The sequence below is a fragment of the Leptodactylus fuscus genome, chromosome 11 (assembly GCF_031893055.1).
Source record: "Leptodactylus fuscus isolate aLepFus1 chromosome 11, aLepFus1.hap2, whole genome shotgun sequence".
In the NCBI taxonomy this organism is placed as follows: Eukaryota; Metazoa; Chordata; class Amphibia; order Anura; family Leptodactylidae; genus Leptodactylus; species Leptodactylus fuscus.
The window spans coordinates 39,185,867-39,207,914 of record NC_134275.1 but is presented as its reverse complement, the minus strand read 5'-3'; the positions used below and the strand labels follow the sequence as shown (position 1 = coordinate 39,207,914).

Below are 22,048 nucleotides of genomic sequence, written 5' to 3'. Positions count from 1 at the left end.
ACTGATAAGTGTATTTCCTCAAATTCATGATAGTGCCACCTGCTCTCACGTCACCAGAATAAAATGTCCTCTAAGCTCCTGGAAGAAGACCAGCGGACAGACTGAAGAACAGACCCTCCGGAATGGACACCTGCATTTGGCACTGGACAGAAGACAAAGACCTTCAAGAAGAGGATGTGGTTGACAGTGAAGACTCCTGTCAATGAAGAGTGCTTCGGCCCGGGCTAGAAGACCAGCATAGCCGACGGAGGTAAGTAGGAGAGCCATAACACCGGCTCTCCCATGTAATCATAGGCATGTGTAGTTGACCGGTAAGTGAATTTCCGCAAATTCTTGATAACGTCACCTTGTGATGCTGTCTTGGGTTGGTGAAAATCAAGATGGTTGGCTTTTGAGGCCAGAATACATGCCTATGACAGTTTTAATGCTATATGTTGAGGTATACTCTCTATATAGTCATTAAAATTTAAAATCTTACCGGTATTCAGATTTCCTCTTGTCCATGACAGTGTTGTCATAGGTGAGGGGAAAAGGTGCGGTCTGGACGGCTATTAAGGGGTGGAGGAGGCCGTTTTTTTGTTTTTTTTTCTTTATAGAAACAGTGCAGAACTTTGAACGGAGGCTACTGATGGAAATGACTACATCTGAAACAAAAAGATCAGCTTTGGCAGTGGCAGTAAGTAGAACATCTGCAGTCACTTCATACGCATGTGTAATTGACTGATAAGTGTATTTCGTCAAATTCATGATAGTGCCACCTTGTGATGGATGCTGTCTTGAAATGGTGAAAATCAAGAGGTGCGTGATGGTCAGCTATTAAGGCCAGAATACAATATGCCTATGATAGTTTTAATGCTATATGTTGAGTTATACTTTCTCTATAGGCATTAAAATAGAAAACCTTACCAGTAATAGTATTTCCTCTTGTCCATGACAGAGTTGTCATAGCTGAGGGGAAAAGGTGCAGACTGGCGGCCATTAAGGGGTGGAGGAGACCGGTTCTTTAATTTTTCCATTTCAGAATAACAACTTATCAGAACTATCAACAGAAGATACCAAGTGGCCTCACTACATGAAATCAGAAGTCCAACACAACCATTGGTGGTAAGCAGGAGTTCCAAAATATCTACTGTTTTGTTTGATCATAAGCATGTGTGATCAGTAAGTGGATATCTTTTTTTGCAGCAAAAGCACAAACCCAAATATAGAGCCAAGATCATGATGCAAAGTGACGCTGGCCTAACACATGTCATCTCTGATTTGGTGCTGCTGTCTGTGGTGTCATTTGTAAAGAAGCTGGAAGATTGGCGCTGTAGCATAGGATGATTGAGTAATACTGTTTGTTATGTTTAATTACCTCTCCAGGGTCTCCAATTATTATTCTCTGGGGTCTGAAAAGACCCCAAAGTATAACAATGGATCCTGGGTGATAAAATTTGTAAACAAAACTGTATGACCAATATAAGACATTATACTGTGTGCAGGGACAACTATGGGACTTTATAGTGTGTGTAGGGACCACTATGGGACATTATTCTGCGTGAAGGGGCCACTATGGGACATTATACTGTGTGCAGGGACAACTATGGGATATTATACTGTGTCAGGGTCACTATAGGACATTATACTGAGTCAGGGCTACTATGGGACATTATACTGTGTGAGGACCACTATGGGACATTATACTTTGTGAAGGGGCCACTATGGGACATTTTACTGTGAGGAGGGGCCACTATTGGACATTATACTATGTGCACTATGAGATATTCTTCTTAAAGAGGTGTGATATTAAAAAATGAAAAACATACTCAGCTCTCCAGTGTCTGACTGCAGCCAGTTTGGTCACTGTGCCTCATACCCTCTGCACCCCACTTCACCACTGAAGCCAATTTGCCTCAGTGGTTGCTGGAGAAGGACCAGTGATGTCACTTTCATATGTCACTGGTCCCTCTCCAGCAACTACTGAGGCTGATGATTGGCCTCAGCGGTCACGCGGGATGCTTGGGTTCCTGCAAGGCCCTGAACTGCCCAAGGAGAGGGCCATTGGCTGAAGGTCACATGGAGACGCTGTTATCATTTAAAATTGGTGACGTTTGTAAACAAAAAATGGGGAGGGGGAGCTGGAGTATACAATACTGTGAGGGGCCGTAGGCCAGTGTCTTACCCTCAGCATCCTATATGAGGAACACCCACCCACCCTGCCCTTTTAATGGGCTCATCTCCCCTGGTGTTTTTTCCTCTTTCTCAGGTTTTTCCTTTTGTTTCTTTTTCAGGTTCCTCACTTATTGGTGGGAGTCCATGCCCATAGATGGAGGAAAATCGAGGTCCTTCATGCCTGCTGATCCCCAGCGGGACATTCTGGCGGGAGCATCAACATCTTCATGAAGAGGGATTTGAGCATGGCCTTATGTGTTTTTGGTTAATTGTTAAACTATTTGCTGGCCAATAAACTGTGGCCAACCCCACGTTTACCCGTATTTAAGGTCTCTGTCTTTATTATTCAAAGATGGTTATATTAGTAGGTTTTAATTATAGCTAAGTCGCCAAAAGGTTAATGGAGTTTGGAAGTCCATTCAGTCTAGGACTGAAGCACAGGGCACGACCGAACAAGCTGCAGCAGCGGACACCAAATCACCAGGGAATGTGTTTTTCTTTTTTTATGTTACATCTGCCCCCAGCCCCTCTGAAGTTTGTCCAAATTCTAAGAGCCTCTAAATGAAGGGGACAGTGTGAGTATGATGCTAACCCCACTGCCTGTAACTTTACTTACATAGGACTGCTGCCTTTACATATAAAGTAGACAGCCCTGTGTAACAGTAATGTCTGCTTTACATGGAGGGAGAGGCAGCAGTCCTGTGTAAGTTTCAGTTTGTCTGACATAGTAACTAACATAGGACTGCTGCCTCTTCCTCCACGTAAAGCAATCCTGTGCAAAATGACTTTACACAGCACTGCTTTACATGGAGCAGCTACTTGTGCTGGCCCTGCCAGTATTGACTCCTCCTAAATGCCCTGAACCTGCCTATAAAATGGGGCCACTTTCACCTGGAATGGCCTGGGGGTGATTGTGGAGTATTATATACCATGTGGGGCCACTGTGGGGGAGAGGGGAGGCTCAGGGGAGCATTTTGTGCTATGGAGGGCACTGTGGACTATTATAAACCATGCTGGGCATTATACTGTGGGGTGGGGGGCAGATCTTGCACAGCTCCCTCACTATTATCATGCACATACGTGTAGTGCTCCACTGCAGCATCGTTTCACTATATATCAACCAGTAATGGAGCTATTGGGGCCTGCACAGTACTCCCTATGAGGATGACTATACTGGGAAAATACTCAGTAACACCAGAGAGTCAGTACATATGCAGGATGTGAAGTGAAGGAGCCGTGGTGTAGGCTATTGGCAGCAAGCTTCTGGATGGGCTCCCAGAACAAGATCCTCTGGTGGGCCCTGAGCCCTTCAGTCCGATACCGTAGGTGAACCTAACCTACCTATCTGTGGGACTGAGTTGAAATGCTGGTTCCGGTGACAAACTCCCTTTGGTGTAAAAAATTTGTCGGAAAAGCAGCCACTGGATCTCGGGGTTAGTAATGAGGAGCTTTACTGCTCTTCAGAAGGGTAAAATCTCAAGACTAGATCTCTTCTATACAAATCAGGTGATCCCATTATAGGGAGTAAAGAATCACCACCTATAGGGGGTCAATAAAAACCACATCAAAGTGTAAAAGCTTCCTTACCATATGGGGCGCGTTGCAAGTAGTAAGGCAGCTTTTCCGCTTTGATTTGGTTTATAGGGTTTTCCTTACTATTTTTGCACCGTGTCTTGTTACTCCTTTGGGTCTTCATATCATGTACATAATAAAATGACCTTATTTGTTCCTCTGTAATCATTATATGTTTACCCATTGACTATTTGCACACTCACATTGAACTACACCAAATTCCCTATCATTATTTATTTTTCTGTAAATTTCCTTACCATCTCCTACCATTTAAGTGGATAAATATATCTGTCCCTATGTATATGTTTTTGGCAATTATTTTTATACTTTTTCAAAAAAATTACATATTTTATTCATTGATCTGTGTGGAATTTTCGCTTTTTCGGCAAAGTCACCATAGATAGTGAAAGAGTTAACAGCAGTACCTCATCCCCCCATCAGCAAAGAGAGAAGAGAAGCAGCCCATTGTCTGCTGCAGAGTGCTGACTACCACAGGGGGAAGCAGAAATTCAGCTCAGACCATCTACTGATAACATTCTAATAACTCACACAGGTCTGCTATATCTATTCCTCATACTATACTACCACCTAGTGGTGAACTTGTCGTATTGCACTGCTATTCTTATAGTTCTATACAATTGGAGCACCTTTACCCGATGCAGAGAAATCTGGGCTCTATATAAAATGGTGCACAGAGGTCCAGACTGTACATAATCTGGGATGTTATTCACAAATTGGGAAATATAGAATCGCACTCCAAACACAGTTATGCTTCAAACAATCCGTTATCAGGCATATAGGAGTATGAGAAAAATGAATAGATTAGCTGTAATAAGATCCAAACACCCCACATAGTAGGGCAGATGTGCGCTGTTCTTTGCCACAATAGCGTCCGTTCTGACCCAGCGGCAATGTCATAATTGGTTCACCAGTCAAATCAAATCAAAAAAGCTTTATTGGCACGTCTGAATAGATATTTGGCATTGCCAAAGCTAGTAAAGTGTGTGTGTGTGTGGGGGGGATTGGATTCGGTTGGGTGAGTGGTGGGTATGGGGGGGTGGGGTGGGTTGTTTGGGTTATAACAGTCCATGGAGTCTCATCTTCCTCTTAGTTGGTGACCGCTATATGGGGAGGTGGGGTGGGGCAGTTGGTTTGGGGTATAGCAGTCCGTGTAGTCTCATCTTCCTCTTTGTTGCTGACCACTATATGGGGAGGTGGGGGTGGGGCGGGTGTATTGGGATAAATATAACAGTCCGTGGAGTCTCATCTTCCTCTTATTTGGTGACCGCTGGACACGTATTGGGCAGCGATCTCCACAGTGGCCTCTTCTTCTCCCAGTAGAATGTAGAGTTTCCTCTTCTCGTCTGCAGATATGAAATCTGTCCTACCATGGTGGGTGTTTGGACCTTATTACAGCTAATCTATTCATTTTTCTCATACTCCTATATGCCTGATAAAGGGTTTTTTTTTTTTACCCGAAACGTTGTATTAATATAGTAAGATTGTTTGAAGCATAATTGCGTTTGGAGTGCGGTTCTATATTTCTGTATGTGTGAATGATGTCCCAGTGGGACCAGCAACCATGAAGTTTTCCAGCACCTGTGTGCGGCCTCCACACGTATTGGCTATGTACATAATTTGGTACACACTGGTCTGGGCTCCACATAATCTGGAGTACGGTGCCAAAAAGTGGCAAAGCAACAATAACAAACTGTTGGATTCTGCATCTTGCAGTCTTATCTATCTTTCTGACCTCCAGATCTTCATGCTTCAGTAGCTCCGGAGGGAGCGCTACTGCGTACGCGCCGGATTTCAACCATTCGGATTTGAACCGCCTTAAGAAGGTGAAGCCGGGGAAGAGCCAGGACCGGAGGGCGTCGCCGAAAGAAGAAGAAAGAAGAGGTAGGTTTTCCAGAAGATGATGTCATATCGTGCAGGACCGCCCCCGTGCATGCAAAGGTATGATTTACATATATGTTTTTATAGTTTTATTTTAAAACGGGACGGGGGTTTAAAATAAGATTAGCGGTGTCTGAATACCTTTTTTAAAGGCTATTCACACATATGTGGGGCTCATACAGCAAAATTTTGCTAATAGAGCCCCTTTAACCCACTTTCAGGACACTTGCAAGTTCTACAATATGATGAAAGTAGGAGGAAGTAACCAGCAGGACGCCCCCAGCTCAGCTACATCTGCAAAGTGTCAGGAGATCTGGAGAAATATTATTGTTACAAAAAAGAACTTCTATCAGCCCGGAGTCCAGGAGGTCTGTGCTGCAGGGTTTGTTACAATGTATCAGTGTAGGTAAGAACTATCAGCCTTGAGTCCAGGAGGTTTGTGCTGCAGAGTTTGTTACAATGTATCAGTGTAGGTCAGAGCCATTATCATACAGTCCAGGCGGCCTGTGCTGCATGCAGGCTCGTACTTGCCTACAGGTGAACAGGTTAATAACCCGGGGGACCCGTGAGCCAAAGTGGGGACCCAGAACACTACATTCACTTTAATATATACAGATAGAAAGTATACAGCGTCTTAATCAACCTATAAAACAGTGGCGTAACGAAACTAGAAATGGCTGGGCCCCAAGACAAACATTTGACATGCGCCCCCTTCCCCAGTACACACCGCATTTCTGCACACTGTTATGCCCTGTAGTGGGCCCCTGCACACACAGTATTATGCCTCATAGTAGCTCTTGCACACAGTATTATACCCCATAGTGGCCCCTGCACACAATATTATACCCCATAGTGGCCCCTGCACAAAATATTATACCCCATAGTGGCCCCTTCATATAGTATTATGCCCTACTGTGGACCACTCATGAACAATTATTATACTCTGGGATCTTTTAAGACCCCAAAGTATAATGATCAGAGACCCGGGGACAGGGCCGGCGTCAGCGCACGGCATAGTCGGGCAAGTGCCGGGGCCCACAGAGCCTCTGGGGGCCCCCCGGCACTTGCCTGTCACAATTTCAGCTCATCGGTGTCCGTCCGCCGATGAGCTGAAATACATACGCGATGCAGGAGCTGTGAGATCAGCTCCTGCTTTAAAGCTCCGGCCCCGGCTTGCGTGTGTAGGCGTGATGACGTCATCGCATCACGCCTACACACGCAAGCCGGTCCGGAGCTAAGCAGGAGCTGATCTCACAGCTCCTGCATCGCGTATGTGACTGGAGAGAGGAGCGTCGGGGGAACGAGGGAAGGTGAGTGATAGAAGGTGAGTGATGTGTTTGTTTGTATTATATATTAAGGTGAAACATAATGAAGGGGGCCCATGAAACTGGGGGGCAAATGAAGGGGAGGGGGGGGGAACGGCATGACACTGGAGAAGATGAAGTGGGTGGGGAGAGAACGGCATGAAACTGGGGACAGAGATGGAGGGGGCCCAAAGAAACTGGGGGGCAAATGAAGGGGAGGGGGGAACAGCATGACACTGGGGCAGATGGAGGGGGGGAGAACAGCATGACACTGGGGACAGAGATGGAGGGGGCCCAATGAAACTGAGGGGGCAAATGAAGGGGAGGGGGGGAACGGCATGACACTGGGGCAGAGACGGGGGACATTAAACAGTGGGCAGATGAAGGGGGAGAACGTGATGAAACTGGGGACAGAGATGGAGGGGGGGACATGAAACTGGGGGCAGAGGAAGGGTGTATATGAAACTGGGGGAGAGATGGAGGGGGGGCATATAATTTACGGGTGACTGTAGGAGGATTATACTGTGTGGGAGCACATAATAAATGAATGAGCGCCGCACATTTTGCCCCTCTTTCTGCTCTTTAAAAGATTGGGAGGTATGGCGTTGGTGACGCCACACTCCTGCATGACGTCACTCGCTTCATCTGCAACGCACAGTGTCTCGACTCCCCCACCTCCTTTACAAGAGGGCCCACTGAGGCTCTGTCGCCCAAGGGCCCATAAAAACCTGGAGCCGGCCCTGCCCGGGGAGGATACAAACTTAAAAAAAAAAACAACGTTACTTATTTCTCCCTGGCTCTGGCACACTCCCTGCTGATTTCAGACATCTTCAATGTTGGTACAGACGTCATGTGAGCCAGGTTTGCGCTGTTACGCATAATGACGCAGGCCTGACTCACGTGACATCTGGGACGTCATCAAACAGTGCCACAGACTGCCAGAGAGCAGGAGAGGTAAGTAACAGGTTTTTTTTATGTTTCCTCCCCTCCCCTGGGTCTCCGATCATTATACTAAAAAGACCCCCGAGTATAATGATAGCAGCGTTTGTTGGGGTTCGCGGGCCCAGGGACTCACTTACCCATCTCCGCTCCTGCTCACAGCCGCCTCCACAGAAGGGGAAGCGCAGGTGGCCATGAGCAGGAGTGGGGACTGCTAAGTAAATAGGGCTCATTACCTGCTGAGGTTACCGGACAGTAATAGAAATAGTAATCCAAGAACGTACTTGGAGTTTTCTTTCTTACTTTCTCTTTGTATGGAGCTTCCTCTCCTCCTCCTGGGGAAGTCTTAGACTTTGCAGGATGCAGAGCAGGAGCTGAGCTGCAGCAGTCTCAGTCTGAGGAGAGCAAGGCATCACAGGGCACCGCAGGCCTTGCTGACCTGGAGGCAGGGCGGGGGCGGGGCTACTACCTCACACAGCAGCTCATACAGAGCCTTCCCCGAAGCCCCTGTTAGCACCGCCGCTGCGCAGCTACAAGTGACTGCACAGCCCAGCGGCCGCTGCACAGTGACTGACCCGACTGTCTGTCAGTGAGAACAGACGGTCAGTCATTCCATAAAGGTGAAATATTAGGCAGCACAGGGGGCCCCTTAAGCTGTGAGGGCCCTGGGCATTACTAATGTTCAGATGTTATATGTAAGGTGATAAGATCTTATCTGCTCTTCACACAACCGCCTCCAAGACACATAAGACTCCATGATTTATGCCCATATATTTGGTATTTATTTTTGTAAAGGGGAAGTACAGAAACAACCAGACATAGCACTGGGTGGGTTTTGCAGTGGTCAGACATAAGTCTTATTCTTGGCCGCCCTCTGAGAGGTTTCCTGGCCTTCAGACATGGACAGTAGCCTGCACTGTGCTGCTGGGTGTCCAGCTTATTCCAGATGCATAAAATCCAGCACACAGCCTTGTCATCTCCATAGACAAGCATTGGTAGTGGTGTGGATGGTATCGAGGAGCTCGGTGACTATAAACATGCTGCCGCTATTACTACAAGCCAGGGGGCGCCAGGAGCTTTATGAAACAGGTTCTTATGGTAGAGCAGCTGCAGACAAACAGTGATGGATGACAGGTCACTATCTGGGGGTGTAATGGATGAATTTTGGGGTGATGGATGCCGGAAGGATGTTATGTGACTACTATACCATGTGCTGGAGGACAGGTAATGGTCTGCGGCTGGGTCTTAGGCTCTTGGCCCCATATTTCCTGTACTATGGTATATACAGACATTACACTATAGGTAGGATCCAGTTTTTCATTATCTTTATTAGACACAGATGTGACATAAATCTTTTATTATATTCTATTATTATAACCCTACAGACTAGATTTCTTGAAGTTATCCATTTAAATAGGGTTGAGCTGCAATACCAGACACTGCCTTACAGACAACAGTGGCGCTGTTTCTAGTGGAAAAAAAAGATGAACCTCTACATTTCATAATGTCTTATCTGTCAGGCCAAAATAGGGGGATTTTGGTGAATGTCGATTAATTTTCATTTTCCATTGTATAAATTAGACTAATCTGATCATTACTATGGATATACTTGAAGGTGGTGACGGACATGTACATGTAGTTCACATCACCGGATCCGCTCATGTGTATAACGATGGAAAGGGAAGTTCTTGGCTTGGTTGTAACCTAGAAAGAAATGATGGTATTACAGTGTGTGAATAATTAAATGGATATTCCTGCCATAGATATATATGGCATATCTACAAGATACAACATATAGTAGCTACATGTGTGTCCAGAAAACTGATTGCGTGCAACCTGTGTACATGCGCAGCCACCTCTCCATTCATCCTGAGCCACAATGTGCCACCATAGCCATCCATGGGCCATCAGCTCAGGCAGGACGGGGGTCAGTGGAGCCTCATTCTTGAGGTATGTGGAGATCCTGGCTCTGGTCCCTGTACCTTTCTGTTTTGGTCGGCCCAGTCCCTGGTCCTTACCAGTTCTCTGGACTCCAGGTGGTATTCTGTGACTCCATCACATGGAAGGAGTAGGCGTGACGGGAATTTGGCGAAGTGTTCAGATCACTTTTGTGCACAACTTCTCCGTGGATTAGAACTAGTCCTCCTAGTAGTAAGTGAAGGTATGAGTAAAGGATTGTGGGTAATGTCAGGATATACATTGTATATTGTTCCTATGTACTGTATACACGCATAAACTCTACTATATGAAGGTATGGAGACACTATGCAGCCCCGTTATCATGCCCCCATAATACATAAATTAAGTACTATGCACCTCTGGAGACGGGGGCCGGGACAAATTGGTCATCACTGTAGCTTCGCTCTTCTCCAATGAACGTCGTGCAGGGTATGGAGCCCGGCGGTGTGCGAACCATACGACGTGATATTCCAGCTTACGGGATAGAAACATGAGAACCGGTCATTAGAAATATGGGATGAAATGGGCATTTAGTTATAACAGAGCAATAGGCAAACAAGCCCCACAAACAAGGGGAAAAAAAAATCTGTCATACCCTTGTGTGAACCTGGAATAAACCACAGGCAGCCATTTTCTTCATTCGCATCCTCAACAGCGATCCAGAAGCCTATGATACATCCGAGGGGCTCTGTGTGCAGGAAAGTGGCATCTTGATGCGGGGTCACTGATACAGAAAATAGAGGAAAGAGGAGAAGTCAGAATCCATTGTCTCTTCATATAGGAAACGGCGTGACTAAAGGTTCTCATCCGACTGCAGCTATTCCTCCTATCCCCCATATACATGCATGCTTGGCTGATAGTGTCTGTTTCTTCAATGGGAAGAGGGGGGCATGTTTCTGCCAGACAGTAGATGGCGCTGTCTCAGTTCTGGGTGTGTTACCTGTGGATTCTGATGGGTTCCTTCTAGAGGAGAGACATTAAAGGGGTATTCCCACGTCGCATACTCACCAGTCTTCGCTGCTGTAAAATCTTCTTTCTTCCTGCTATGTTGCGTCATTGGTGGGCGGGGTTACATATGCAAAGCCAGTGGCGAGATGACGTCACTTCTATGCCGCTAGGCCCGCTCCTCCGCCCCCCCCCCCCCCCTCCTGAATAGCAGCATCACTCCTGCCGCTGCTGGCTTCATGCAGGGCAGGAGCGTAGCGATGTTGCAGGCATCTGTGCTGGCGTCTAACCCTCCCCGGCATCCGCCTCTCTATTACAGCGGATGCCGGGTCTGTATTGACGGCCCCTTCCCCCCAAAGTGTAAACTACCCCCCCCCCCCCTCCAGGCTCACTCCTGTGCCCTTAGCCCCTCCTCCTTCCCCCCTGAGAGCAGCAGATACATCACTTGACTTTTGACCAGATAAGTCAAGGGATGTGTCAACAAAGAAATTGAATAAAGTAAGATAGTGGACAAACAAAGCAGTTTTGCTGAAGCAGTGTATTTAGGAAAAGTCTTACATTCACATTAACAAGCAGTATAGCTAGGATCCTTGTGATGGGACAACCCCTTTAAAGTGTGGTGGCACCAGGAGAGGGACATTAAACTGTGGGAGTATCTGGAGGAAGGGGGGGCATTGAACTGGGGGGGCAATTGTAGCGAGACAATAAACTGTGGGAGCACCAGACAAGGGACTTTATACTGTGAGGACAATTAGAGGGGGACATTATAATGTTGGTACATTGTACCAACACTGTGCGGGTATCTGAAGGCTGACATTTATCTGATATATACAGTCACTTGCTGGCGCTTTACAACTCATTGGAGAATACTTGGCTACACCGCGACTTACCTTCACCTCCAATGTTAGGTTGCTGGAAAAAGAGCAAAAGAGCATCATTAACCCCATAAAATATACATTGTATAACCTTCATCTCTGGTGCTGTATACTATAGGCTTACCTTAAATATATACATGCTCTGCACCACCACAGGCTTCACGAGGCCCAGCGACCGACCCACCTCCTGTATAAGGACATGTAAATGTGCGCATGAAGGCTACAACATTTAGTCATATTCTATGTTTATTCCAAGCTATAAGATAATGGGTTTTGATGCTGCCACCTAGTGGTGAAATAAGACTGAAGTGGTTTCCAGTGTAAATGTGTATCACACTCATTCTCAGAGATCTGATGATGATGATGATGATGTTGTCTGCTCACCTGTATTTTGGGGGAGTGTGTAACCCTGTTATATACTGGATTATGTGCGTGTAAAGCTGCAAGAACCAAATGAAAACAGAAGTAAATATATGAAACATGAGGATGATTTCACTTATACGTGCATGTAGCCATTTTGTAGGTTGATTTAATATCCATTATAAGGTCACTATTGTCAGTGAAGTAAATCATATAGGGTTAGAAAAATAAGAATCCAAATGTGAAAAGGAGAGTGAAGGTCCGCAGCTCTTGCTCGTGATAAAAAAGTATATTTTATTCCATTATTTTAAAATTTGGCAAAGAACACCATAACAAAAAAGTAAGAAAGAAAGAAAGTACAAAAAGTAAAAATAAAAACGTTAAATATCACATCTCTGGCTTGGCTGACGCGTTTCAAACGCGTCAGCCAAGCCAGAGATGTGATATTTAACGTTTTTATTTTTACTTTTTGTACTTTCTTTCTTTCTTACTTTTTTGTTATGGTGTTCTTTGCCAAATTTTAAAATAATGGAATAAAATATACTTTTTTATCACGAGCAAGAGCTGCGGACCTTCACTCTCCTTTTCACATTTGGATTCTTTTTTCTTCTCCGAGTCCAGAAGAAATAGGTCGTGCACCTTGCATCGGTCGGTGAGTTCTTATATTGGTTCCTTTTTTTTTTTTTTAGAAAAATAAGGCTACTTAATGCTAATACAGCGCCACACCTGTTCCACAGGTTGTATATGGTATTGCAGTCACACACACCTCAATGGAATCAAAGCAGCCATGTTTTTTTTAGTCTTGGAAATACCTTTATTGGGCATGGCATTCTTATATCGCGTACACCTAATTTCTGTGGGCTGCTCAGATAATGCAACTATACCCACAGATCCACTGTTTTGATTTAAAGGGGCTTAAAATATTCATGACCTAACTCAAGAATAGGTTATCAATATCACGAGAGAACAACACCTGGCACCACCATTGGTTAGCTGGTCTCAGCAGCTGATACACATAGAATGGAGCAAGAAGTAGACAGCGCTGTTCTTTGTGTAGTGGCCAGACCAGGTACTGCAGATCTTCTTTCATTCATTTGAATAGAAGCTAAGCTGCAGTACCTCATTTCCACCACCACACAGAGAACAGTACTGTCTGGTATAGTATACATATGGGCACCTGTGTCACTGATAGACATGGCTACTCCCTACACCCTATAGACTATCCAGGCGATAGGAATGAGAATTTTTCTTACCGTGTCCTATTTTATTTATAGATTTCTCTTTTGCCACCACAAAGTCACCTGGAAAATAAGATTCATGGATTACAGCTAGTAAAATTTATATTATGGTTTTACCCTTAAAGGAGTTTTATGGGACTTCTATACTGACAACCCATCCTTGGGATAGATCATAACTATGTGATTGGTGGGAGTCTGAATCCTGGTGCACTGACTCTCATGGGTCTTTCCTATGGTTTCTATCCTGTCCTGATGACATCACTTTCACCAGTCACATGGTACAGCAGCAACTCAATTCTATTCAAACGAAAGGGACTAAGTTTCAATACCAAGCAGAGCCACAATGATATGTATAGCGCTATAGTTGGTATTCAATTAAAGGGATCCTATCACTCACACAAATTTTTTTCTAGGTACCACGTCAGAATAGCCTTAAGAAAGGCTATTCTTCTCCTACCTTTCGTCGTCTTCTCTGCACTGGCGTTCGCCTACAATCCCGGTTTCTCTCGGTATGCAAATTAGCTCTCTCGCAGCACTGGGGGCAGGCCCCAGCACTCAAACAGCACTGGGGGTGGCCCCAATGCTGCAAGAGAACTCTCTCCAGCACCACCTCCATCTTCGTCAGCAGTGTCCTCTTCATCCTCTTCTTCCGGTGCAGGTTTCCAACTTCTAGACCTCGGGCCTTGGGCAGAGCAGACTGCGCATGCCCACAGGCCACGAGAAAATGGCTGCTTACAATACTGTGCAAGCGGCCATTTTCTTGTGGCCTATGGGCATGTGCAGTCTGCTCTGCCCAAGGCTCGAGGACTAGAAGTTACAAGCCACCGCCGGAAGAAGAGGCTGAAGATGACGCTGCTGACGAAGATGGAGGCGGCGCTGGAGAGAGTTCTCTCGCAGCATTGGGGCCACCCCCAGTGCTGCGAGAGAGCTAGTTTGCATACCGAGAAAAAACGGGATTGTAGGCCAACGCTGGCGCGGAGAAGATGACGAAAGGTAGGAGAAGAATAGCCTTTCTTAAGGCTATTATGACATGGTACCTAGAAAAAATTGTGTGTGATTGATAGGATCCCTTTTTGAGGCTGCAGCATTCACCCAAAAACTGCAGCCTTTGCTATCAGCTATTGGTGGGTGGGTGTGATATTGGACCTAAAATCATGATGTCAAAGGTCATCAATATATCAAAAACCAGAAAATCCCTTTAAATGCAGCAGCCCCTTATATGAAATTTATACAACTTCACAATAACCAAAATAATCAGAATGTCCGAGTCCCCCCTTCTCAGGAATTCTGCAAAAAGACGGGAGTCAACAATGATATGGAATATGCAAAAATTTGGCAGAAACAGCGCCATTGTTGTCCACAGTCTGTTCAAGGTATTGCAGTGTCATTAAAGCTAATAGGGATGATCTGCAAAACCAGAGACATCTTATGGATAGCAGTAGCGTTGAATTTGCTAAAAGCAGATCCCTTTAATTGTACTCCTAAACGGCCATGTTCATATTATAAGACTGCTCTTACCTTTGTCACTAAACACCCCTTTCTCAAAGAAGAAGCGGATCTTGTCTCCACTGTTAAGGAAATAATCGGCACTTCCCTGTCCAGGAAACAATAAAGAGAGGTCATATTTTTTTGTTATACAGACAGGGGTGGCCATAATGATTCATTACATATATGTGCCCTCAAATCTATTACAATGTTAGACAGCCAAGCCGGCTCTGTCCAGACACTGCACCAGTGGGGCTTGTACATATGAAAAGTATGAACCACACCTGCCCATGGGTTGTATCTAATACTAAAATTCAGTTCCATTTAAATGAATAAGGGTGAGCTGCAATACCACTCACAACCTGTGGACAGGTGTGGCACTGTTTTGGAAAGAAATCAGCCAATTTGATGGGTGGAAATATCAGCCCATCAGAATACTATTGAAAACTACTGATATATCAAGATAAAGTTGAAACCTGAGCTTTTAGTTGTTCTTCCTGCTGCGTAGAAAACTCTGTGCGGCAGTGCGGAGGGACGTCCATGTCTTGTATAATCCGTCCAATCTCCTCCTTCATGGACTCACATTCTTCATGGCTGAAAAGCCCATTGAGAACCAGGTAGCCATCTTGATGGAACTACAGAAAGGATCCCGAGTTATACGCATTACATTACATTTTTGTCCTCCAGCAGGAGGCGCCATTTTGTCACTGACTAAACCATACACACTAGATTGCAATATAATAATAATCTACAAAGAATAATCGGAATAAAAGGGATTTTATAAGTATTTTTTAATCCATTTTGAGTATGTCAAGGAAATAATTTTCTGAATTATTGCTAGAAAAAATATAGAAAGATAAGTTGCAGAAAATTCATACACAGGTGGCAGGGACGACACAAGTTTGTAATTCTGAGACTCCCACATCGGGTACTCCCTACTTGTTATAAGGGCCTTGACAGTAAATTCATTACATAGAGAGATAAACAATCATCTCCCTGCTGGGAACTAAGTGATACCATCTTAATCTGACAGTAAGTGTCTAACTTCCCTACAGTGCCACCACAGGAGAAATGATGTATTACATAGTGTCCATTCAAGTCATTGGGAGGTCTGTGTAATGTAGGACAGGACAGGACCTCTCTGATTTCTAGTCTAGGCCTGTATGGAGACGTGTCACACGACAAATATTTCAATATATCTCTTTGATGTTGCATTGCAACATATGCCAGCAATGATTTGTCACAATTTAGTTGCAGGTTATATGTGACATTTTTTCCATAGGCTTCAGTGGAAGTCGCAGTCTCAAGTGACACATCTGCAACAGTAAATCTCACAACTGTTTTAGTCACACAAACTCCATGTGACGTTTTGTCCTGTCTGCTTTTTTTGTCCCAGAAACAATGTCACTTATAGGCCATGTCTGCTATTGCAAGTCAACATTCTGAATAAGGTAGAGCTGCAATACCAGACAATGGCCTTGGACTAAGGTGGCGCTGCTGCCTATACATCCACTATATTGTCAGCACTGTAGGTTCTATAGCCCAGTATCTTCACACGTGACAATAAACATTGTCAAAACTAAAGCAAGATCCATCTCTGTGGGGAGATACAGGACATTCATTGTTGTGTTGGTGGCCATGGGTACAAATATATACACACTGAAAGTATCTGCAGTCACAGCAGTAGAGAAGATATCCATATCCAGTACACTCTGCTGTATCACTGTTATGTACCATGTCCTGGTACAATGGAGTGTGTGGATCAAACGTGGCCATCTGTTGTCAGGTTATGCCCTATATCAATCATGATCTACTAATGTTAGATGTTACTGTTAAAGTCGTGCATTGAGGAAGGGGAGTTTGAACAAAGAAGTGGCCGCGCATGCGCAGCGCCACTCCATTGAATGTTTATAGGAAGCAGCCAAGTATGTCATCCCTTACATTATGACGGTATGGAGGGCGCTTGGGACCCATGGAGATCCAACAACCTATACATTGCGGGACGCCCCCTCAAGGACGTAACCGGGTACCAAAGGCTTACACCACACTTCAATACACCCCCGTTTTCATACAGAGAGATGCAGAGAGTCTCTCTTATAGATTCATTGCATGAGATAATAGGATAGACGTTCAGACAGCAACTTTTTGGTGGCAGAATATGATGCTAAAGTTCCACTTCTCGTTCATTTCAACGGAAGGCAGATGTTTCATTTTCTTCTATCTGAAAGATGAGGTATTGTCAGAAAGTAGTGTCTGGCCTGATCTTCAGGAGGGGTCTGCCCGAACCTAACATTGGAGTGAATGGGAGGAGGAAATCTTGCTGCCAGAAGATTCCCACCACGGATTTTGCATAACGGATCCTGGTCGTAAATATTTGCTGTATGAATCCGTTCTTCCATTTTCTCTTAATATCAAATTTTCGGATATTCAAATTAATCTTCTTGAAGCACAGGGGGCGTTATCCTTGTGCTCTGAGCACACGTACTTCATCATTCAGGAGCGCTGTTCACCACCCACTTCTTAAAACAATACACCTGCTTCACCTCCTCTTTACTGACTTCATCAGCAGCCTTTCTTGTCGGCGCCAAATAAATCTTGTGTATGCGCTATAGGCTAGCCACTTCGGCTTCAGGCGTACAGCGCATTCTCTGTGCACCATCTTTGGTTTATTTTTACACGAGTGTACTGTGCAGTATTACATTTGAAGTAGCTGAGCATAGAGCGTATGCGCTAAATTTCATTTGCATCAACAAGAAAGTGAAGAGGAGAAGGAGGTGTCCTGATTTTAAGAAGGGGACAATGAACAACGCTCCTGAATGATGATGCGAGTGTGCTAAAAAAATCGACTTTGGGAGAAAACGGATAAATGGATCTCATTGGCAGAGGTAGCCTAGACTAGCCTTTCAAAAGGCTATATAATAATGGGCTCATGTACAAATGTGAAATACCAACAATAGACTTGCTTTCATTTTGAGAAGTCTGAGCTGTGAAACCGACAAGTAAAAGACCTGTCCTGAGTTATGGCCTGGGCTCACCGGACCCATCATAACATACAGGAGTGTGTATGAGGCCATAGAAAATAATGGGTCAGTGTGCTAGGTATTAAAAATGGTGAGCACACTGACAAAGTACACATTCGTGAACATGGAGCCTTAGGGTGCATTCACACTGAGTAAACGCTAGCTTATTTTGTAGAGTAAAATGACACTTGTAAATTTTGCTATCCCATTGACTTCAATGACATTTTACAGGCGTATTTTTACAGGCGTATTTTTTACAGGCGTATTTTTACACTTGTAAAAAAATATCATTGAAGTCAATGGGATAGCAAAATTTACAAGTGTAATTTTACTCTACAAAATAAGCTAGCGTTTACTCAGTGTGAATGCACCCTTATGGTGTATTCATGGAGGCAGAATATGAATATGTAGAGACTCAGTGTAACCTCAAAATAGGATTAGACACAAAATTGGAACAAGATATTTCTTCTGTATGACTAAGGTGTTATACTAGTCCACGGCAGAGGAATAAAGGTTAATCCGCCTGGCAGTAGTTACATAATGACAGCCGTGTGCTGCACTAATCCTGCTCCATCTGCAGAGCAGGACCCTATCTCCTTATTATTGTGAACAAGTATATCTCCTATATAGTCCATGTATATGCGGTCAGTGCTCGGTCTGCTGCACCTGTACAGGTAGTCGAGTCATAGCTTACCTTCTGGACCTGCTCATCTGTCACCACAGCCATATCGACAAGGACAACGCTGCCTGAAACCTTCTGATCAGAGGAGGATGGGAGACAACAGGACAGATGAAGCTGCCAGATAAACATGAAAGAGAGTGAGATCGAGAGGCCCTGCATACCAGAATCTGCCATGTGACCTCCGCAAGCTGACTGGCTGTCAAGGAATTTGGCTAGAAAAGCAATAAAATAAAAAAAAAAGAAGCAAATTATTGGAGGTCTCAAGTTAGGACACCAAAGATGGTGCAGTGAAGCAAAACTACAACCGCAACTCCCAGCATGTCCACCCTGAATTCTTCCCTATTGAAGACAGTCCTCAATTCTGAGCTCTGCTCTTTAGATTAGATTACAGCACCACTACTGTCCACAGGTGGTGTCAGGTACTGCGACTCACCGCCATTAAACAGAATAATGTTAAGCTGCAATACCACGATCAACCTGTGAACAGTTGTGGCGCTGTTTTGAAAGTAAACAGTCTTGATTTTTTTTAGCCCTTTATAACCCCAATGAAGAAGTTTTAGATTCAAATTTAAAGACGTTGGCCGGGGTTAAGCTTTTTATGGCCTATCCCCAGGATAAACCATAAATACCAGATCGTGGATGGGGAAAAGTTGTCGGCCCGTCATCTATGGCCTATCCTTAAATCTGGAAAAGACCCCTTTAAAAACTTATTAAAATAATCCAGGTATTGGGTACTGTTACATTAAGGCATATCTTACCGTGCCAAAGTTGTCTATTACTTTGGGAAATCCCCACTTGTTAGATGGTTCTTCTTTATAAGACCCCCAGTGATCACCTACAATCTGTGTGTAAACCTGGAAGTGTTCAAATTCACTCCAGTGCCTCTGCAGGAGAAATAAGGCATTACACAGTGTCCATTCAAATGAATGGCCTGTCTCTGAATTGCAGGACAGGTCAGGCCCCCCCAGAGATAGAGATGCTCTTTGGAAGCATTAGTGAGTTATGTGACTCATATCAAGTCAAAAATACTCAATGGCCAAGTTATTTGACTCCAGTCTTCAAACTAGACAGACTGTACCCACTACTACATCATAAATATAAAATCAATTATAAACCTACCTTATAAACCAAAATTGTTGGCGACATTATGTTCAGGACCAGTCCAACCAGTCTTGTCTAACACATCGAGCCGGCTTCCAGTTGTGTGACATCACTGGGAAATTTGTTGCCACACCATTACTTACCCTTGTGGCCAGCAAAAACATTCCCTCATCACATCTCTCTTATGGAATATTTGCATCAGATTATACAGTGTGGTCGTAGTCTGTTTCTATGGATACACATAGGTTTGCATAAGAGCTGCATATACAAAGTGGTAAAAGTGACAAATTATTTTAAATGGAAAAAAATAAATTAAAAAACTGAAGAAAAAATAAATAAAAATATGACACTAGACGAGGATGTTACTAGCACAGGTTCTGTCACTTTAAGGAGGACACGATTAAAGGAAAGGAAAGCCATAGAAAACAGGAAACAAATAAGGAGGAGGAAAAGCAAAGAGTATTTCCAGGCAGGAATTAGCAAACACATTTCTGGGTACGGGCATATCGCCCTTATTATAGTGGCACTGCGCTCGCTTCCTAGTCAAGATGGCAGGGTATACCGCCCCTCTGTGTGCGTTCATATATACATATTATAGGTGCAAGACCCCCATAGTCCAAGTGGAAAGACCACAGAACCCTATAGACTGCAGAATGTATAGATGTAACATAGCTACAATGTATTAGATCACGCTCTGCAATCTACTACATAGTAAAGAGTGAAAGGGAGTGTGGCATCTGATCCCAAAATAGCAACCCAGACCCGCAGATGGATTGATTCAGGTGACCCTAACCTAACAGTGTTTTCTCCTTGTGAATTTCTGCCTTTGTTGCCAAGATATTGGAACAATGGCGGCCTCTTTTTCCCTGCAAAGAGCTAATTTGCATATTGGCAAAAACAGCAATATCTCAGTAATGGAGAGAGCAACTCACAAGGGGAAAACACTGTACGAGTCAGGTGACCCTAACCTATCTATATGCTGGGTCTGGTGACAGTAACCTATCTATCTGCAGGGCTGGGGTGATATGCGGGGTCTGGTGACAGTAACCTATCTATCTGCAGGGCTGGGGTGATATGCGGGGTCTGGTGACACTAACCTATCTATCTATAGGGCTGGGGTGATATGCGGGGTCTGGTGACACTAACCTATCTATCTGCAGGGCTGGGGTGATATGCGGGGTCTGGTGACACTAACCTATCTATCTGCAGGGCTGGGGTGATATGCGGGGTCTGGTGACACTAACCTATCTATCTGCAGGGCTGGGGTGATATGCGGGGTCTGGTGACACTAACCTATCTATCTGCAGGGCTGGGGTGATATGCGGGGTCTGGTGACACTAACCTATCTATCTGCAGGGCTGGGGTGATATGCGGGGTCTGGTGACACTAACCTATCTATCTGCAGGGCTGGGGTGATATGCGGGGTCTGGTGACACTAACCTATCTATCTGCAGGGCTGGGGTGATATGCTGGTTCTGGTGACACTAACCTATCTATCTGCAGGGCTGGGGTGATATGCTGGGGTCTGAAGACACACTCCCTTTATGAGACTTTCCAACAATTGCAAAAATAAAGGGGCTACCTCAATGTCCTTCAGCTTGGCGCTGTTCAGAAACAGCGCCACTCTTGTCTATTGACTGTGTCAGGTATTGCAGCCAATCACTACTTGTACAAATGGACTGAGCTAAAAAGTTGCCTGGTTTCTGTAAAGTGTTTGGGACTTGGGTAGAAATCTTGCAGGATTTGTAGTAGGTCTTATCTTGGGACAACTAGACCTAGCCTAAGGCTTCACGCTCATGACTGAATGTGGAGGCTGAATTACATTCTGATACTTAGAGAAGATCCTATGTAATATCGGAGGAGGCTCAAGCGGCATTCCCAGGTGTATTCCAGTCACAAGTCAACCCCTTCAGACAGTAGAGAGGGTTTCAGAGGCTGATCAGTAGGGGACCCTTACCAATTACAAGAACTGGGGTATTTTGCACTCAGTTTGTATGGGGTGGCAGGTTCGACATGCATACCACTGCAACTAGCCAATGTATGGTGCTCCCATTGCAAATTACAAAGCGGTGGTCTACATTTCCAACCTGTCCCTGCATTCAAACTGCGGTGAATAATAATGGTGGAGGTCCCAGCGGTCAGACCGCAACAATCAACAAACTATCCCCCCAACCTGTGAATAAGGGGTAACTTGCTGCGACTGGTATAGCCCTTTAAGCTATATCACTTATTCATAGGTGGTCTGCGAGAATAGTGCATCCCCCGGTCAATGTGTAACCTGTGATACAAAGGTGTTGTGTACCATGTGACTGCCTGCGCACAGAGCCTTAGAATCATGGCGGCGACAAATAAAACTCTTACACACGGAAATGTCATTGGACTAAAGTGTTTTTACTTAAGATCTTTGCAAATATGGAGAACAAGTGTCAGACATGAACAATTTCCTTTGAAGCCAAAAATGAAACAAAGTTCTGTTAAGACAAAAAAAAGCCACCTGATGCAGGTGACTGAACGTA

At 44.7% G+C, this 22,048-nt stretch overlaps 1 protein-coding gene across 1 annotated transcript; it reads right to left on the bottom strand.

Moving 5' to 3' along the window:
* Window positions 1–9,297: 9,297 nt before the first annotated feature.
* Window positions 9,298–18,605, bottom strand: LOC142184910 (phytanoyl-CoA dioxygenase domain-containing protein 1-like). The gene is made up of 11 exons (XM_075260059.1): window positions 18,444–18,605; window positions 15,206–15,364; window positions 14,763–14,838; window positions 13,260–13,307; window positions 12,031–12,086; window positions 11,771–11,833; window positions 11,662–11,683; window positions 10,422–10,550; window positions 10,184–10,300; window positions 9,887–10,013; window positions 9,298–9,572 (listed from the first exon to the last, which is right to left on the bottom strand). Exons 1-11 carry the CDS (start codon window positions 18,603–18,605, stop codon window positions 9,527–9,529), a joined length of 1,005 nt encoding a protein of 334 aa, XP_075116160.1. The 3' UTR covers window positions 9,298–9,526.
* Window positions 18,606–22,048: the final 3,443 nt, after the last annotated feature.

Bases quoted from the DNA above. Each gene is read 5' to 3' on its own strand.
- LOC142184910 (XM_075260059.1), bottom strand. From the start codon at position 18,605: ATGGCAGATTCTGGTATGCAGGGCCTCTCGATCTCACTCTCTTTCATG. The intron at 10,014-10,183 runs GTGCATAGTACT...ACTTACTACTAG, and splicing joins CCCGGCCCCCGTCTCCAGAG to GAGGACTAGTTCTAATCCAC. The intron at 9,573-9,886 runs GTAAGGACCAGG...ATTTCTTTCTAG, and splicing joins ACCTGGAGTCCAGAGAACTG to GTTACAACCAAGCCAAGAAC.